The sequence below is a fragment of the Vitis vinifera genome, chromosome 14 (assembly GCF_030704535.1).
Source record: "Vitis vinifera cultivar Pinot Noir 40024 chromosome 14, ASM3070453v1".
Classification (NCBI taxonomy): Eukaryota; Viridiplantae; Streptophyta; class Magnoliopsida; order Vitales; family Vitaceae; genus Vitis; species Vitis vinifera.
In genome coordinates this window covers 21740001-21760107 of record NC_081818.1, presented here as the reverse complement: position 1 = coordinate 21760107, position 20107 = coordinate 21740001, and the positions used below count along the sequence as shown (strand labels likewise).

Here is a 20107-nt window from a genome sequence, read left to right as displayed (position 1 = left end):
CTGACAGTAAATATATGAAAATGTCCTTTCTTATATCACTTTATTTTGAGTTTAATCTCTTTGACTGTATGTGTGTCATATAAAAGTTTGGCTTGTAGGTAGACTAGACCTCGCGATACAGTTCTTTCATATCAACTGTTCAGGTTCATGGGCCAGCCATTCTACTATTGCCAAAGTATGACGACCACCACAAGCAACAAGTTTGGAGCACCAATGTCCTCCAGCTCCACTGCCACTGAGATTAGTTGCTGGTGGGAGGTTTATAGGTACTTCCATCGGATGGCCAGTGGTCACCTTCCTCCCATAGCCAAGGCGCCCATGGTCCCCTCGCCCAAACTGTCAAATAGGATAGACAGTCAGCAAATTTGATATTTCAACTGCTTCTAATGAAAGAAATCACTCTTTGCCAATCAGAAAGGTGACAAGGGAACCAAAAACCATAATCAGAGGCATAGGACCTCAAAAGATTAATGAGAACAATATCAAAATAATAATTAAAAAAAAAAAAAAAGGAAATTCATATTTCATGACAACAAATCAAGGCAAGTGTCTTGGAAGGCATGAAGATGCCGCGATAAACCATCAAACAATAGAAGCTCCAAAAATATAATGGCCTAGTTGGCAATGTTTTCGTAAACAATTTTCAATTATTTTTAAGAACAAAATCCCATTTGAGAACTCAAATATGAAAAATAGTTTTCTGAAGCTATTCTCCATAATACACTTGTATGTAGATTTCTAAGGCTATTCTCCATAAAGGTACCATACACATATATAATGCAATAGTTTCCAAAATATTTTCTATCTTTTTAATTTTTACTCAGAACACTCTATAAAAAATAATTGAAAACACTTCACATTTGTTCTAAAAAAACAACCTGTTTTCAAAATAAATTATGAAATTTTTGTTTTTTATCAAAAACTTGTCAAACATGTTTTCTACATTATAAAACTTTTTTCTGTTCTGTTTTCAATAACAGTTACCAATATTGATACAAAGGGCTCACCTTTCAACTTTCTTTACATGTTGGATTTAACAATCTTGGTTTGGGCATAAAGAATGTCAAAATACTTACTGAAAACATTCGTCCATCGCGTGTTAATGCAACAGAGTGAGTGCCCCCACAAGATATCTGAGCCACATAACAAACAAGTTCAGCTTCAAATAGTTCATAAGCAGGAAAAATATCAGGGGTGTTTGAACATTCCATTCACCAATATACAATGAATCTCAGTAGCAATATAAGGAACAAATCCATCCCTCAGGCTGAAACCATAATAGGAAAATGAAGGGCCTATTTAGATTTTTTTTCTTTTGAAAGCAAGAAAAAAATATATTAACAGCGCCTACACACAATGTATACAAGGGCACCAAGGCAAGAACAAAAAGAATAAAAGAGAGATGCTATTAGAGAGCCAAAAAGACTGTTTTCCCTGAAGTTGCTGCAGAAATTCAAAACATCATAAAATGCCAAAATTATCCAATCCATCATAAGAACTAAACTCAATTTTAATGCTATTAGAGGGCAAATGTTTGATTTTTTATTTTTTTTTTCATTTTCAGAGTGAACTAAAAAATATTGGTAAGATTTCATCTCCATAACAAACTCAAATGTGCATAATTTCTGATTTAGTTTTTTGTGAGCTAATAAAGATAGCTCTATCCAGCATTTTCAAAAGCAAAGTGTAGAATAAAAATCAATCAAATGAATTTGGATTGCCATTGGGTAACTATATTATTGTCTGAACATTTTAAATGAATCTAGCTCATTTTCCATAGCAAAATAAGTTGAGCCCATTATGTTTATGATTTTAAAAATTAAAAAAAAAATTAAAATTAAATGTATAATGTCCATCTTATATCATTACTACTGCAAATGGAACCCTTCCATGAAATGGCTAGTTTTCCTAGTGATCATTACATTCTAACAACAATGGAAAAGACTAGAAAATATCTGTTCTGAATAATTACCAAATGCCAAATATCCGTTCTGAATAATTACCAAATCCCCCCTAAATCCAATGAAGTTGATTAGATAGTTGATACAGAAAGTTCTACCTGAACTATGTTCTCCTCGACTAGAAGCTGAACCTTTTGGGGCACCATTTTACTGCTCTTGTCATCTCCAAATCCAAGCCTTCCATGTTCTCCTCTACCCCAACCATACACCTGTGATGAAAGGCATGCAAAATAAAGAAGTAAGTCTAGATACCAAAAGATTCCCAACTCAGTTATGTTATCTTGCTTTCAAATCCCTAGGAGGCCTAGAGTACCAAAAGCAATGTTTAGTGTGCATATACAACCTTTATAACAACTGGAGGTTGTTATGAAAAGCAAAGTATTTAAAAAATGTAAAAGAAAAATATAAATAAGCCTACTCACAGCCACATAACTGTAGATTAAATAAAGATATTTTTTACGTTCCACTGATGGCTCTTTGAGGTACTGATTCCAGAAATCTAGGGTCTCAATTCCTAGACGCCAATTGTAGTATGTCCTAGCACCTAATTCCTGGGTTGATCTAATCAAAGCCCCAATTCAATTTATCCTAACCCTATCAAATTTTCTAATTCCTTTAGATTTACAGCTTCAGAGTTAAACTCAGACCCTATCAAAAATTCATCTTTAACAACAATTCCCCTTCCAAACCCAAGATCAATGGACTCCAAAAAAAAAAAAAAAGTTCACTGCATTGCCTATTTCTGATTATTAAATAATTATTTTTTATTTTCTGAAAAAACAGATTCTGTGTTGCATGTTCAATTAGAGAACTCTGCAACCGACACTAATAGATAAAAGTTCAAATTATATACTCCCAAACTTAATTCAGAAACCCATTAACTAAGGAAAGCCTCATAAACAATTATCCATCAAGTCTGAAATTGGGATAAAGACTTTGTTGAAGTGAGTTATGTACATTTAACATGAACAAAAAATACAGGTGGAAACCCAGTATGCCATAATGAAGTTCCCCATCAGGAAAAGCTTGAGCTGAATTTTTTTTAAACCCTAACTGCATGCCAGCCCCATTTCCAGATAATTGAACAGTCTGGTTTCTAAAATATGGTATATTAGAATGTTGACCAAGCAAGATAAGTCCCTTCACCTAAAAGATGCCTAATAGTTCTCATAACATGCAACAGCATAGGAAAAAACACCATTGTCATGGCACCTTCTCAAGCCTAGCTAGGTTAACAATTTTCTTGACTTGAAAAACTATGGAAATGCTTAGTGAAAATGAGAAATTGTATCTCCATTCCCCCATTAAGCATTTTCAGAAAATGCTGATAAACTTCAAATGATTTCTGGCCACATTGCAAAAAATCAGTCATGCTTCTTGATGTAGAGAGAGAATACTTCAAAGGTAAAATCATGACAGAGAGCTTTAACTATTAGGATGAGATAACCTACAAGCATTATCGATACCTGAAATGACAACCACAACAGCAGGAGGAAAAGAAAGAGAAGAAAAATAATTAAAGACAGTTAAAATTTTGCCCTGGTTGTGGATGAGGCCCTAAAGTGCAGAAAAGGCACCACTCCACCTTCTTACTAATCTTATTATCTTGGTAGTACCATATTATAAATAGGATAAGTCAAACTTCACTGTAGATATAATCACATCACAGACCTCAACCACAGCAGAGCTCTTGATTTGAACCGAGATGGACAAAACTTGTCAGTTAAGAAGTCATCTCTGCATGGTGCACAAAGTAACTTGCAACAAAATTATTTTAATAAAAGTTTGATTTGTCATTGATTAACAAACAATTGAAGGGCAACACTTGTTTGTTATGCTACAAAATTGTCATGAGCTTTGAAATTCAGCTACAATTCTAAAAAATAAAAATACAATCCAAAGGGCAGCATTGCAACTATTCACTTTCATATAGATAATTCTTCTCTTTTTTGTCTGGGTAAATGGAATCAAACTTGGAACCTCCCCAACCCCTGCCACCTGAGCCAAGCCTCAGGGGTTCCAATTGTTCATAACTCAGCAATATATCTGAATTAAGAACTCATCGTGAAACTAAACTAATGTGAAGCTTTCCAACATCAACTATAATTTAGTCATGCGACAAAATTAGGCCTGTGAAAAAAACCTAGGGCCCTTCAATTTTGCAAATTCTAAGGCACACTGCTTCAAAAGGGGAAAAGAAAAATATGTGAAATGCACACAATATTTAGTGCAAGACCCAAACACACCACCCACCACCACCTACACCCACCAACCAGCCCCACCCCCCCTTCCCCCAACTCTACAATACCCAACCAAAAAACATAAAATAAAATAAAGTTGAATAATAAATAAAAAAAGAAAAAAGAAAAATAAACAAAATAAAATGAAACGAGAGAAGTGAATGCCAAAAAGTGCAAAACACAGTGCAGATGAACCCTAGTTACAGTCTTGATATATTTCAAATGCAACCTATCACATGCTCAAGGATAGTTTGATGAGACAATTTATGTGGTTAGGGGCACAGGTCCAATGCACTGAGCTAAGTTCACCATTGTTGAGCAACCAATCAAACCTAAAAGTTTTTTGCAGATAAATTTTAGAAAAAAATTATCTTGATTACACACATCAATCATCTCCTTTTTTTGAACCTCTTTGAACAGTGTAGGACATATTAAAGAAAATTTAACATTGTATGGCCCCAGATTCCAGGATCTTATTCAATTTAGCTAATTTTTGTCAAACATGATCTAGAAGGAAAAATGTAATTAGGCATTGGATTTTTATAAGTTTGCCATGTAGGAGTTTAATGAAATTATATAAACTGCTTCAAACACATCCCTCCTTCCAACATTACACCCAGATACAAAAGCTTTTGAACAAATAAAAAAGAGCAGATACCCCTCCGTCATCTGTCAATGCTGTAGAATGCCATCCTCCCGCAGCAATATCAACCTGGATAATTGTACATATAAAACACCTATCAGACTCTCTTAAAACTATAGACAACTGATAACCAAGTAGATCTACACAGTTAAACCATCATGAATTCATGATAAAGCGCACCCAAGAATCTCTGCCTTGGCTATACATAAATTTTTTTAAAATAAAGTTTAAAAAAGACATAGATGCTTAAGTGGAAATAGGTTGTCAACAAAATCCTGGAGCTGTGAAATAGAGGAACTCCAAAGTGATTTGAAATGAAAAAGACATTTTGATATCCAACTGCAACATTTATTGTCCCATCTTCATCATACACCATTCCACATCCTGTAAAAGAATTCCAATTTTGACATTTATCACCCTATTTTCATTATAGACCATTCCACTGCCTGTGAAGGATAACTTGGAAAGGAACATCATTTGTCCCCTTTTATTGAAAACTATGCTAGGACTTCAATCTCCTTTTCATAAGTCCTAAACTGGTCCTTTGTATGCTTGACATGATAAAAGAAAAAAAAAAACATTTAAAGATATTGACATTTCAGTAATCAAATATTCAAATTAAAACTAACAGAGAACATGTTTTAAATACTACTCTCACTTTTATTTCTTATTTTTAGGCAATCTTAACCACTAGACCCTAATAGAAATGAAGGATAGAACAGGAAGTGATCAGATATTATAATACAAACCAACGTAAGATCAGATAGCCCTTGAACAGCAATGGGTTGTGATCTTGGTTGAGTATCACCAGTTCCAAGTTGTCCATATTCGTTGTTACCCCATGCCCATAAGATTCCATCCTCCAAGAGAGCCAGATTATGAAATGCCCCAACTGCAATTAGCCTCACTTTTTCAAGGCCTTGTACTCGCACAGGAGTTGAAATTTGTTTTCTATGAAATCAACAAATTAACAAATAAAAATTGAGCTATGGAAAAAGGAGTAAAAGACACTCCAAAAGGGTTCCTAACATAGTAAGGCACCAGTGAAACAATCTAAACTCAGGCAGTATTAGTTAAGGAAGATATACATGTCACCAGGGGGCCATGGTTGTCCCCATGTCCATACATGTCCTTCGCGCGTGAGCACCACTGAATGAGTACCCCCAGCAGCTACCTAATGAGAAAGCAAGTAAAAGAATTAATTATCAACTTCATTGGCATGTTGCTTAGCAGTTCCATGACAATAAAAAGATAAGGAGGGCCAAGGAAACTTCCTATGATATGGCAGTAAGACAAACTAATTACCCAGGCTATGTGAACCAAAGTAATTTCTTTATCCATGCATGTAAAATTTCTGTGGCAAAATCTTACATCACCTAGATCTCAGAAACCAAATAGCAATAATACAAACCATTGAACCGACTGATACATATTCCACAGAGAATGCAGCCACTACAAACTATCTAGGCAAACGATGCAGCAAAGAATGAAAACAGTTCAAAGATAAAGGGATTAGCCAAATAGCAAGTTTTTCAAAACTGTGTCATGTCAGTGATGGAAAAACTTTAGCTTCTGTCAGGCAATAATAGAGAAACCAAGGAAATTCCCATGGCTCTGTCAGGATTTGATGAACTGTACATATTTGCTCCACTAAATTACAACTATAATTCAACCATGAAGTTGCATCTCATTCATCCATAAAATAATAAGACAGCTAGCTCCATAACAAATTCCTGCCAATACTCGGAACACCCAGGCCCAACTCAAGAGTAGATAATGAAAAAGTTTATTTTCTGATAAAATGTAATATCTTTGTAAGTACTAAAGGCCATGATACTCAGATGATGCCATCACTCAATTCCTGTAGAGGGTCAATTCTTGACTGACTTAAAGATAGCCTTTCCACAGGGTTAGGCTAAAAGTAGTGAGCTGCACAAGAGATGGAATGGTGACTTGAACATAAGCATCTGTTCTTTCCTAAGAAAAGAGGAGACCAGAGAGAAACTTACTTAGAGGGATTCATACATTTTGCAAGGATAACCAATCAGTACAAAAATCCTGTTGTGTTAACAAATGCATTTTGATGCTTTTAGAAGAATGCATGAAACCAAGAGTGAGGAAGTGTTGTATATGGCATCATGTCAAAGATAAAGAATCATTTAGAGCTTAGAAAAATCATTAGTGAGCATCTGGTGACCAATGATTCTTGATTCCCCTTCCTTTTGGCCATAGTCTATACTAGTCTCCCATATGGTCAACCTTGTCATCAATCCAGGACACCTGATTCTTAAGTGTTTCTCAACATCATCTGCAAAAATATACAAAACCAATAAAATGAAAAAGACATGGGAACCCTGGTTGTTTCTTTGGTTTTGATTTGGAATTTTGGTTTATATTTCAATTTTTAGAGGCTTGATTTCCATTTTTAGTTATGCACTCGGTATGACTGAATTGTAATAATCTAACAAATGCAGTTTAGAATGAAGATGACAAGGCTATACCCTAAAACTAGAAGAGCTTATTGGCATCTTCTGAAACTTCTACAACAGTTCTAGAAGACACTCTAACTCTCATTATCCTTTCAACACTTCTCTCCATTCTAAGACCAACCTATGGAACAATCAAAGCTAAAGCAGGGCTGAAGCAAGAAATACATAAGAATTTATTTTAGAAGTCCATTATTCCTTAAAGAACAAGGTGCACATGAACACAGTTCATGCCACCAATTCATTGCTACCCACATCTATTAGGTATACAAGTCAAGCCCTTAAAATTATAAAAATTCTATTGATCATTTCCAAGTTGTATCAACACCTCACATAACTACACTGTCTTCCATATAATACATACACCTCATGTACTAAAAGTTTGAACCACTCCTATGAGTATTCATTTTAAATCAAGGGTACATGCACTGGTTTTTTATCATCTATCCCAAAATGAGTACACATCAAATGCCATAAACCATCCTAATATATAAGACATACACCTCATGCAGTTAATGTTTCAAAAACTCTTTTCAATATGCATTTCTCATTATGGATAACCTTACTGAAGGAATTTGAGGGAGATAGCAATATGATTTTTCCTGATTTTTAAACAACTAGCAGTAGGAATGAAAATTGATTTTTCTTGCACATCCCATTGCTGAATTATTTGATACACATATTCAATAATTGAAACATTTCCAACATTCATCTCATTTTTAAATCAGAGGTCGAGCTTCCACACCTCAAGGCCAACAAAAGTAGGCAGAGAGGTATTTTTAACATACTGTCTTGTGCCTTTACCTCTTATAACACAAAAAAGAATAAAGATATTCTTGTAAACTCATATCTACAGCAACCAATAATTTTTGTTAGAGTAATATTCACTTGGAAGACTAGAAAATAAAAGGTGGCTATGAGATGCTGACAATTTGACAAGTAAATCACCTGGCGGACTGAAAGTTTTGATGCACAACGCTGAGGAATGGTAATATCTCTCCTCAAAGGCCTGCCAGTGTCATCTTTCCTTTCGGGTTCTTCACCACATTGACCATACTCATTCCCACCTGCACCCAACAGACTACTTATACTAATGATATATAACAGCTGACAAATTCCAACAGACAAACAAAATCGCCCAATGTTCCATTTGATACCAGAGAATTTGTTAAATTTTGATCCATAAAAAAAATGCTAAATTTTCAATGTGTTCCTATTTTCCATTACTTGGGACCTAAAGCAAACAAATCACTTATTCGGCGGAATTGGGTGGACTTAATTAACAAATAAGATTTCAGAATGTTAATGCACGCTTGGTAATGAAAAAGAGAACTATTCTCTGTTTGCTAAAAGGGATCAAAATTATTTCGAAACTGTTTTTGGGCCCTCTGTTTCACAATATAGGAGCCGAAAAGTACTGTAGAAAAACAGTTCTGAAACATGTCAACGGATTTCATTTTAGAGAATGCCAGACGGCCATTATTTTCTTTAATTTTTTTTTTCCCAGTTTTCTGCCCAACCAAAGAGAAACTACAACACAACCCCAAGCATAAGCCCGGCCTTGATCATCAACCGCCAAACAGTGCCAACCACCAATAGCCGCCTGAAATCAACACCACACCAATCAAACCCGGGAAAAAAGAAGAGGAAAACCCGAAAATAAAAGCAAACAAACACCAAGGAAATATTTCAAAATCCAAAAGCAAACACACCTGAACAATCTTAGCATTGGCAAGAGCCTTAACCTGACTGGGAATGTTCTCAGTCTTAGTCTCCGGCGGATGTCCCAGAGTTCCTCTTTGGTTCCATCCCCATGTAAACAACTAACAAAAACCCACAAGTCAGCAACACAACAGGGCTAAATAAACTCAATTACAGAGACAAAAAGAGAGTGAAGTTGGGGTGGGTGAGTGAGTGAGTAGTGGAGGAACCTTGCCGTCTTCGCAAATGGCGAGAGAGTTGCGACTGCCGGCGACAACGGAGCAAACATTCTGGGCGGCGAGAGCTTTGACGGCGCAAACCCACTCCTTCTCTTCGTTGTTCCCGATTCCCAACTGGCCATCTTCGCCGGAGCCCCATGAGATTATGGCTTTGGGTTTGGAGGCCATTTCTGGGACTCAAAAGTGGAAGGCTTCAAGTTTGCCTTGCCTCTGTTATGTATGCTGCTATTGCGGTGAGTGGCTGAGTGCTTGGTGACGCAAGTTGGGGAATTGGAAGCTGATTCTGCCGGGGTGTGTTTGAGAATATTGAAAAAACGACGGCGTTTTACCGGTGCTTGCTCATCGGTTTCTTGAAATTATATTATATTATTGAAAACGACGAAGGGGAAATTTAGTAAAGAAAACCACAAGGTCCACAACAATCTTTTTAGGATCCTGTCTGGCTGTCTCAAACCATTTCCTACAGATGGATCACTTTGGAAAATTATGAATTTTCTGCTTTCATAAAATACAAGGGGTCAATTATTTATGATAGTGCAAATACAAATATATTTATTTTCTTTTTTATTCTTAAATATGTTTTGTAAAAGTTTACATCTATATATGCCCATGCATTAAATTTGTTATTTTATTTTTAGGGTTTATTATATTTTACCTTCTATGCCTATAGCGTGTTTTGCACATTACGTCCTTTGAGTTCAATATCGAACAATATATCCTCTATGGTTTTTAACTGTATGCAATGTGCATTTTTTTAAAGTCGGCGTCACATATTAAAGATGAAATGATACGCGTTCTCCGTCTAAGGGCAAAAGTGTCTTTTTGTTGTAAATGGGGGCAATAGAAAATTTATTATAGCTCAAGGAAATAAATCAAAATGTTGCATATTGAACTTGAAGGTGAGCTGTATGTTCCAAACAATCACATTTACCCAGAATGCATGATGCAGAGTGCCAACATAAATCATTTGAATACCATGACTTAAAAATCAAAATGTAAAAAACCGAGCTGCAAATTTGTAATTCAATTTGCTCATTCCAATAACCACAAAATTACACAATCATTCCATCAACGCCCCCACATGTTGTTTACACAAAATGTTGATAAAAATTGTTCATCTCCTTATTTATTCAAAATGTTTACACAAAATATAAAATTCAAACCAAGTAGGGAGCTTTCTAATTTTCAGGTAACTTTGGGAAGTCTTGATCCAAAAGAACACAATTTCTTTGTACTGGGACAACCAAAAGAAGCAAACAAATTGCTCATAATATCATCATCATCCAAAACATGTGTTTAACCTTTCTTCGATTTACCATAGCTTCATTTTCCTTCTTCCTCACAACATTCAATAATTTAGGAATTATATGTTTCAATCTATCAGACATGGGACCATCATACCATAGGAAGAATCTATAACCTCGGTACTTTTGTACCAAATCTAAACATATGTTTATAAAAACACCAAGGATAAAAATTTAACAAACAAACACAATATTACCTTATAATTTTGACATCCCAAAAACCTTCTACCAAGATTTAAATTTGTCAATGATGTCATCACACGAGCTTCGTTGCCACAATAACAATGGATTGAAGGATCCATTAATCTTGTAACTATCATTTGCTTTCACAAATCTTCAACCTCAATGGACAAATCTTCAGCTTCGATGGCAACTTTAGGGAGCTATGTGGAATTCTAGGATTGGAGAATTTATTTGGGGATTTTACAAATTTCCACCCTTGTGGGTTTTTGATAGTAGCTTCGTGGGATTGTGATTTTAGGGCTTCAAAGGGAACAAAGAACTAGGGAGGAGGGCTTCACTAGCAGCAACAGGGAAAGGGGAAAGGGGCGGCAGATTGAGGTTTTAAAAATGGAATGACCATTTTGTCGTCATTACACAATGACCATCTAATCCTCAATCACGCAGAAAACACATGCTATTCCATTTAAAAATGTGACATCGTCTCTAAAAAAAAATGAACATTACATGTAATTATAAACCATGAAAAGTACATTGCTTGATTTTGAACTTAAGGGGATAATGTGCAAAACACGTTAGAGATAAAGTGTAATAAACCCTTAATTTATTTTTATTAAATCAAATAAAAACAAAAGGATTGGGATAATGGACCATTAAACGAAAGAAAAGGGACCCCTTTGATAAAAGTCAGCATATTGGGCCATCATTTTTAAAAGCAATTGGGATTCAATCACCCACTATCAACGGTTCAAAAATTGATATAAAAATGATAGTGCAACTAAGAATTTTCAATGTTGGTGAGTCATGGAGAAAAGCAATGAGCACTGGTAAGAGCCATGTCGCATTCACACTAATGCCTTTACCGGTTATCGCCACCCCTGCCTGCCTCCACTCAACAAATTCCAGAGGAACAAAGATGCGTTCGGCGACTCACTTCCAGCTTTATCAATTCGATGCTATGGGGGATTAGTAAGGAAAGGTGGGCCATGGGGGGACAGCAATTCAGAGCTTCCCCAGAAAGAGTAAAATTGATACACTTTCTGGCACTTAAAATGGGTCAAATTGAAGAATATAGGAAAAACAAATATTTGAAGGAAGCAAACCAGATTGAAACAAAGCAAATTATAATTTGGGAACATTTCAACCCTGAGCACCACCCGCACTAAAGATGTTCGACTTCATTAAGCAAATACTTATACAACAACCCAAATGGCATCTATATTAGGGTCACAGACTGAATAGTACAGAGCACATCTTCTATGATGAATTCATCACGGCTGCCCTTCCCCTGATTCACGCTTTGATGCTTCCTTGATGTCATCTCCAGCATCATCCTGAAACCAAATTGACAAAATACAATAAGCAAAGGAGCAGTGAAGCTTAGAGAGGAAAGGTTCATAGCAGAGAAACACAGATGCATCCACCCATATGAAAATAACAAGGTGCAACCTAGATCAGTAAAAACTGTTACTCGAGCTATCGATCAGTTATGATTGATTTATTATTTAATTAAAAATCCTTCTATTGGTAGGCTCACAGATGGAGAAACAAGCCGGAATTCTCGATCTGCTGATAGGCTAGAAAATGAAGAACACAAACGAATTTCTAATACTATTAGGCAATGCACGCAAAATGTAGAAACTTAATTGGCCTTGGTAAGGTTGAGATCAATAATTTTAATCTTGGATAGGTCTTAATTGAGCCTATTTGTTTTAAGCTCAATTCAACTCAGTAATGGACTTAAATGCTCTGGACCTTGGGATCCAGTTCAAAATTGCTCCCAAACCAAGTTGAACTTGTGGGTAGCGTACAAAATAGAAATAAAATAAAATAAAATAAGCAACAATGATGATAGGAAAAAATGACATCCACTTCAGTTTTTATGGTATATATTCAGATCAATTAGCTTTAGAGAGAGAGAGAGAGAGACCGTGATATCAGAAGTCCACAGAGTCAAGTTGTCTCGGAGAAGTTGCATGATCAATGTACTGTCCTTGTATGACTCTTCACCTAACGTATCCAGCTCAGAGATAGCCTCATCAAAAGCCTGCCAAATAGAATTACCAGTCAGATAGGAACAAAATGAATGATTAAGCCACAATCCTAAACGTCCAGCATAATGGATATTTTGTCTAGTCAAGGTTCAAAAGATCCTTGTAGACCTGCACATCCAATTCTTCTAGCCCAAAAGCAAATCAAAATTTCAGGCTTAAGATAAGTAAAATCTATTTCGTGAGTCAGCCAGCAGCCACAGTGAAATGCAGAAGCCCAGTACTGGCACCTCAATTAAGCATTGTAAGGAAATTCTGATTCCATCTCATGCCACCATGACACTTAATATCAGCCTCAAATTGAAGCTAGAGAATATTTTGAAGTTTCACCTACATTATTCCAATAATGAAATTGCTAAAATAGTATGACGTGAAATAGTCAAATCACAGCCAAATTGTTGAATATTCATAACTAAAAGGTGCCCTTTGTACAAGCAACCTAGGCTCCAAATAACCCAATCAAAATCAAAGCCAAACTATTGAAGCATTCATAACCAAGTAAAAAGATGTGCTATTTACAAGTAACTTATTATCAAAATGATCCAACCAAATCAATGGCCATCTAGTAGACCTTGAAGAGCAGCCATTAACAATGTTATGGAGCATGAAATGGTACAATACAAGTAATTTCCATAAAATTATATACCATGCCATCAAATTACAAAGTACAAACCAGTAGGAATTTAGCAATTCTAAAAAAACCTCAAGCTTCTGAATCCCTGTCATCAGCCTAGAAAATCTATATCTTTTTAGTATCTATATATCGATATACGTGTGTGTGTGTGTGTGTGTGTATACTCTCTAAAATTACCCCAAAAAAAAAGGAAATTCATCAAACAACAGAGAAAAGAACAGATACAAGCAGCTAAATGAAATTACCTGCTTTGCAAGATTGCAAGCACGGTCTGGTGAGTTAAGGATTTCATAATAGAAGACAGAGAAGTTAAGAGCAAGCCCCAGCCTTATTGGGTGAGTAGGAGCTAGTTCAGCAAGAGCAATGTCCTACATCAAAAGAAAAAACAAAAAGGAAACTCAGTACATATTATTACGGGAAGAAAAAAGAAAAAAATAATTGATATATGTATCCATGCATGTGAAAGAGCAAAATTGAAAACACAACACGGTAATGACTGACCTGAGCAGATTTGTAAGCCAACAAAGTGCTCTCTGCAGCCTCTTTCCTACCAGGTCCAGTCTTAAATTCAGCTAGGTACCTGTGGTAATCACCTTTCATCTTGAGGTAAAACACCTTAGACTCAGCAATTACGGCTGAGGGAATAAGATGTGATTCTAGAAGGCTTAGAATCCCATCACAAATCTTGCTGAGCTCTGCTTCAATTGTTGCCCTATAATCCTTAATAATCGCTACATGATCTTCATTTCCCCTGCTCTCTTCCTTCTGCTCAATGGACGAGATAATTCTCCATGAAGCCCTCCTAGCCCCAATCACATTTTTGTAAGCAACAGAGAGGAGGTTCCTTTCCTCCACTGTCAGCTCCTCGACTTCAACTGTCTTTGCAACTTTTTCCATGAACTCTACCATTTCCTCATATCGTTCAGCCTGTTCAGCCAACTTGGCCATGTAAACATTTTCCTCCCGAGATGATTCGGTCAACAACATCTTTGTTATGACAAATTAAGACCTAATTCTGCAAATAAGAAAATCCAACCAATTCTATCACATTAATAACAAGCTTCATGAGATAACATGCAATGTTATCAAACTACCTTTCAACATAACAAATAAAACTCTCAAGCATTCATCAAGAAATACTCTGGTCGGTTGAAGACCATAATGATCCAAAGAAATGATTTTGAACTTTGAATCCATGCTCTATGTTGCTCTAGGTTCTACCAAACAAGGATGAAAATATCGATACTCACGGATATATCAGTACTTTGATTTTACGGATATATCAGAGATATATCAGTGGATATTTTGGAAAAAAATATTGATAGACCTAAAATTGATCAAAATTTATAAAAATATAAGAAAAACTTCATAAAAATGTAATTAGAAGCATAATGATATTTTTAAGTTGTTTTATTAAATAATTTGATATATATATAATGTGATTTATCATATTTGATAATAATATCGTATGCATCGATAAAAATATGAATTTTATAAGTGTACATTTATTACTAAATTACATCAAATATTATTTCATAATAATATTATGATATTTGATTATAATATGTCTAATTTTAAAATATATATTAATATTAAAATTATGATCCATTTAATTCAATTGTATTAAATGATATAAAATAAATTGTGATATATGTACAATTTTTTAATATTTAATTAATCTATTAATGATATTAAAAACACTATGAAGAAAATTATCATGATAATTTTTATATTTTTTGTAATCAATGAAAAGAAATTTTTGCATTTAATTATAAAATAATTATAATTAATTTGCTCTTTAAAATATTATTTTAATATTTTCTTTATATAATGACTTTAAATATATATGTTTAGTCCATAATATTTAACAAGGGGCAAGCTTCCCTAAGGGTAAGTGAGCTGAACCCCAAACCTTTTGGTTTGGGGTTCGAGTCCCCTTAATAGCAAAAGGGCATTTTGAGGCACTGTAGCGCGTTTGACCCACTGTTGACCTGTGTTGACCATCTGATATATCGGGGAAAATAGTCGATATCGCCGATTTTTTGGGATTTCTCCCGAAATTTCGCCGTAACGATATTTCTCCACCAAATATCGTTTCCATAACCTTCAATACACGATATATCGGCTGATATATCACCGATATATCTCGATATTTTCTTTCATGCAACAAAAAGATGAGTTTAGTTCAATCAATCCTAATAAATGCATCAAAAAGGATAGATGACTACATAATTGTTCATTCACATCTCAAATGCTGAGATACCTAAGACAGAAATTTTTTACTTCTTTTCTTTTCCCACATTTTCCTAGCAATCAAACAGATCCAGAAGACTTATTTTGAAAAAAAAAACAAAATAAACTAATAATTTGAATCTCAACTTCTATGAAAATTCTGGTCTCTTTAAAAAACTCAACTCACCCCAACTAAGCACAGAAACCCTAGAGAAGTCATTCACTAAGAAGTATCTTGTTCCCAGGTATTCAAACAATGGAAAACATAAAAGTTCGAACTGTTGATCCCCTTCCATTCATTTTTCCTACAGTTACCCAGCAACCAAACGGAGTAATAAGCCCTATGTATCATCAGATCGGATCAACAACACAAAATCTGAACAAAGACACTCGACAATACAATACCAAAAAATAAAAACAAACGAACAAACAAATCAAACAAAAGTGATTACCGATCTTGAAACAACAACAAAAATATAACAAAAGGAAAAAAAAATCCAGGGAAATAAAGCAGAAAATCGAAGATCTAAGTCACAGCTTAGAAGAACAAAAAAAAAAAAAGAAAAAAAAAAAAAAAGAGAGATGTTGAAGATGCTTACCAAATGTGAGTTGGGAAAGGAAAGCACGGGGAGTGAATAGGATTGCAACCTAAAAAAATGAGAGTAGACGCAACTTTAAAAAGGTCGCCCGTGTGTTTTGGGGTGAGAGTGGTCCAATAGGAAGGCAACAGATGGCGTGTGACGGAGATTCCCTGAACTTTCATCCTGTTTCCCTTACAACCTGGCGTTGACCAACGATACACCCAACTCCAATTATTAATTTTCCTGATTTATTAATTCACCTTTGGGCCGGGCCTGCTGGGTCTTTAACATCATGGCCTCCAAGTCCTTGGATTGCCATGGGACTGGGTCAGAGAAGTTGAAACCTTTTCGGTGACTTCAGAACTTTCTGGAAAATGTTTTTAAAAACACATTTTAACTTTAAAATAAAATTTTATTTTGTTTTTTTAATTATTCAAAACCTGTTTTTGAAATAATTAACAACTAACGTATTTTTATATTTTTATTCTTAAAAACTAAAAACGTTTTTGTAAAACTTAATCCTCTTTGAATTCTATGGAAGTGGACGAAGCTTTGTTTGGTCTCGAAGACGTCGAGAAAGTCAAAAAGCCACCTTTGATTGCCTTCTAATTTAACTTCTAGACCAACCAAATTGTCTTAGCCACCTTTGATGGCTTTATAATCTAACTTCTAGACCAATCAAATTGTCTTATGCTCTTCCAAAATCCAACATGGAGTCGGTTGAGAATTAAGACATTTCAGAAGGCAATAAACCTTGTCAAGCCTAAAGATGTAATTAGTTAGGATATTATTTTTTTCTCTAGTCTTTTAGCTCCACATGTACAGTTGGTTAGGATGTGTATTTTCTGCTTGTATACAATGTTTGCTCTGTTATTGTAGAAGACCATTGAGATAAATAATATCAACATCTTTTCGTCTCATCTCTTTCTGTTTCCCTCTGTTTCATCACCTCTTTCATCTTGGTATCAGAACCTCCATGGCTTCTTTCAATGAAACCTCCAAATCACCTTCTGCTAGCACTATCAATGTGCAAAACCCATTATCTCAGTCAAACAACCTTCCTCCACTAGTAACCATACCCTCTTTTTCTTTCTCGTCTATGAATCAACCTCTCATAGTAAAGCTGGATAATGGGAACTACCTCATATGGAAGAATCAGCTTCTAAATGTCATCATCGCTAACGGACTCAATGATTTCATTGGCGGATCTTGATCTTGCCCTCCTCAATTCCTCGATCTGCAACAACAAATCATCAATCTAGAGTACTTGGTTTGGCAAAGATACAATCGACTTCTGATGAGTTGGTTGTACGCATTCTTGTTCGAAGATATAATGGCTCAGATTGTTGGGTATTCAACAATTGTGGAGATTTGGAACGCCCTTAATCAGATTTACTGTCTTTTCTATGGCGTGGGTTACCAAGCTTCAAACACTTAGGAAAGATGGACTCTCAGTTGGTGAATATATTCAAAAGCTCAAATCCATTTGCAACAGTCTTGCAACAATAGGTGAACTAGTTTTTGAGAAAGACCATCTAATCTATTTGTTCAGTGGATTAGATCGTGAGTATAATCCTTCTGTTACCTCTATTCAAAATCGATCTAACCAACCAACTATTGAGCAAATCCATAGCCTATTGTCTAGCTATGACTTCCGTCTTGAATAATAAAACTCCGTTTCTCTCAATTCTGCCCAAGTCCATATGGCTCATCTAAACAAGAAACCTTATGAATCAACTCCTCAACCTACATTCAATCACATTCACATTCAACCTAGATACTTTCCTCCACCTTTTAAGCCAACCACTAGTCAATATCAACCCAACATTTTGGGCAAACCACAACCACGACAACCTCAACCTCAATGGAAACCACAATTTTCAATCTAGAATCAAAAGCCTCAATGCCAAATTTGTGGTAAATTTGGACACACTGCACTTATTTGCTTTCATCGCACAAATTTGAACTATCCACCCCAACCTTTTCCTAAATCTTTCAATACTATTCTCACCACAAATTCCCAGCTCTTTAATCCTTTGAAATTTTCTTACCCTACTATGACTCATTCTGCTGCTACACATAAAAATGTTCCTCATACAAATTGGTACATGGACTCAGGTGTTACACATCACTTTACTCCAGACATCAACATACTTAACACTGTGACACCATTTAGTGGTTCAGATCAGGTGACAATTGTGAATGGTAAGCAACTCTATATCTCACATCCTGGTACTGCAAAACTACCATTCTCGTATTCTCTTCTTGTTTTACATCAGGTCTATCACACTCTAAAAATTTAAAATAATCTTATTAATGTTACAAAATTGTGTTGTGATAATAAAGTTCTTGTTGAATTTTATGCCACTCATTTTCTTGTCAAGAATCAGGTTTCGAAGAGGGTTCTCTTTCAAGGTCAACTTGATAATGGCTTATACAAAGTCCAGTCGTCATGCTCTCATTCTGTTATTTCCTTTTCTCCTTGAGTTTTCATAGCCATCAAGGATCCAAATCTATGGCACAAGAGATTAGGCTACCAAACTTTATCTGTTGTTAATCAAATCTTGGATTCTTGTAATATTGCTTGAACATAGAAAATTCGTCTTAATTTTTGTAATTCTTGTCAATTAGCAAAGAGCCACATGCTTCCTTTTTCTCCATCTCCATCCATTGCAGTAAAACCTTTTGAGTTAATTTATACAGACCTATGGGGTCCTTCTCCTGTTCGCTCTATTTCTGGTGCTCGTTATTTTTTACTTTTTATTGATTATCATACTCGTTTTTCTTGGTTTTATCTGCTCAAAATAAAAGATAAAGCATATCCTACTTTTCTCAAGTTTCAAGCTCTCATTGAAAATCAATTTAATACCAAGATTAAGGTTGTCCAATTTGATTGGGGAGGTGAGTTTCGATCTCCCTCCATCCTATTTTCTAATCTGGGCATTGTTCATCGTTTATCTTGTCCATACACATCATAACAGAATAGGCGGGTTGAGCGAAAAAATCGCAATGTGGTTGAAATGGGATTATCTCTTCTTGCTCACTCAGGTATGTCTCTATCTTATTAGCCTTATGCCTTTCAAACGGCCATTTACCTTATTAATCGTCTCCCCACTCCTATGTTGCACCATCAATCCCCTTACTTCGCACTCTATCACAAACTCCCAACTTATACTTATCTTAAGGTTTTTGGTTCCTCTTGTTTTCCATATTTGTGCCCTTATAATACCCATAAACTCCAATACAGGTCACTGGAGTATGCTTTTCTTGGTTACAATTCACACCACAAAGGTTATTTGTGTCTTGACATTCATTCCGGTAGGGTGTATATTTCTCGCCATGTGATTTTTAATGAGGATTCTTTTCCATTCAAGAATTTGTCATATTCTCTCTCTCTCAATCTATTTCTTTTTACTCTTTCTTATCAGTTCCTTTGTCCATTCCCTTGCCTCCCATTTCCCCATCTCCTTCTAATTCTCCATCTATATCTCATTCTTTTTCCTCTTCTTCTTCTTCCATCTCTAGTACTTGTTCCCCTCTCGTTGCCCCTACCTCATTTCCCTTTTTTTCACACTCTATGTCTCCATCTGTTCCACCTCATTTTCCCCTTCCTCATAGGGTGGACCTGCATGTACCTAGTGTGGATACATATTTACTTGCTTCTTCTCGCACTCACAATATTCATCCTATGGTGACTAGGTCTAAGGCTGGTATCTATAAGCCTAAACTGCTGTTGAGTGTCTCCATAGTGATGCGAACCTCAATCAACACGCTTTGAGACCCAACAAACAGTATTGGAATAATTGCCCAAGAAAGCTAAAATACAGATTTTTTATAGAACCCTAACCCAACGCT

General features: G+C 35.5%; 2 protein-coding genes across 2 annotated transcripts; both read right to left on the bottom strand.

The window, feature by feature from the left end:
* Positions 1-13: 13 nt before the first annotated feature.
* LOC100265192 (ultraviolet-B receptor UVR8) lies at positions 14-9837 on the bottom strand. Its single transcript, XM_002283443.4, has 10 exons — positions 9262-9837; positions 9043-9153; positions 8873-8933; positions 8279-8397; positions 5933-6018; positions 5594-5795; positions 4860-4913; positions 2060-2170; positions 1077-1133; positions 14-336 (listed from the first exon to the last, which is right to left on the bottom strand). Exons 1-10 carry the CDS (start codon positions 9436-9438, stop codon positions 127-129), a joined length of 1188 nt encoding a protein of 395 aa, XP_002283479.1. The 5' UTR covers positions 9439-9837; the 3' UTR covers positions 14-126.
* Positions 9838-11841: 2004 nt separating this feature from the next.
* Positions 11842-16470, bottom strand: LOC100259987 (14-3-3 protein 4-like). The gene is made up of 5 exons (XM_002283456.4): positions 16271-16470; positions 13941-14454; positions 13685-13807; positions 12685-12801; positions 11842-12088 (listed from the first exon to the last, which is right to left on the bottom strand). Exons 2-5 carry the CDS (start codon positions 14424-14426, stop codon positions 12026-12028), a joined length of 789 nt encoding a protein of 262 aa, XP_002283492.1. The 5' UTR covers positions 14427-14454; positions 16271-16470; the 3' UTR covers positions 11842-12025.
* Between the last annotated feature and the right edge of the window lie 3637 nt (positions 16471-20107).

Coding starts and splice junctions, on each gene's coding strand:
- LOC100259987 (XM_002283456.4), bottom strand. CDS start 14,426: ATGTTGTTGACCGAATCATCTCGGGAGGAAAATGTTTACATGGCCAAG. Junction 13,808..13,940: donor TGGCTTACAAATCTGCTCAG/GTCAGTCATTAC, acceptor CTTTTGATGTAG/GACATTGCTCTTGCTGAACT. Junction 12,089..12,684: donor TGTGGACTTCTGATATCACG/GTCTCTCTCTCT, acceptor ATTTGGTTTCAG/GATGATGCTGGAGATGACAT.
- LOC100265192 (XM_002283443.4), bottom strand. CDS start 9,438: ATGGCCTCCAAACCCAAAGCCATAATCTCATGGGGCTCCGGCGAAGAT. Junction 5,796..5,932: donor CCATGGCCCCCTGGTGACAT/GTATATCTTCCT, acceptor TTGATTTCATAG/AAAACAAATTTCAACTCCTG. Junction 2,171..4,859: donor CATTGACAGATGACGGAGGG/GTATCTGCTCTT, acceptor CTTTCATCACAG/GTGTATGGTTGGGGTAGAGG.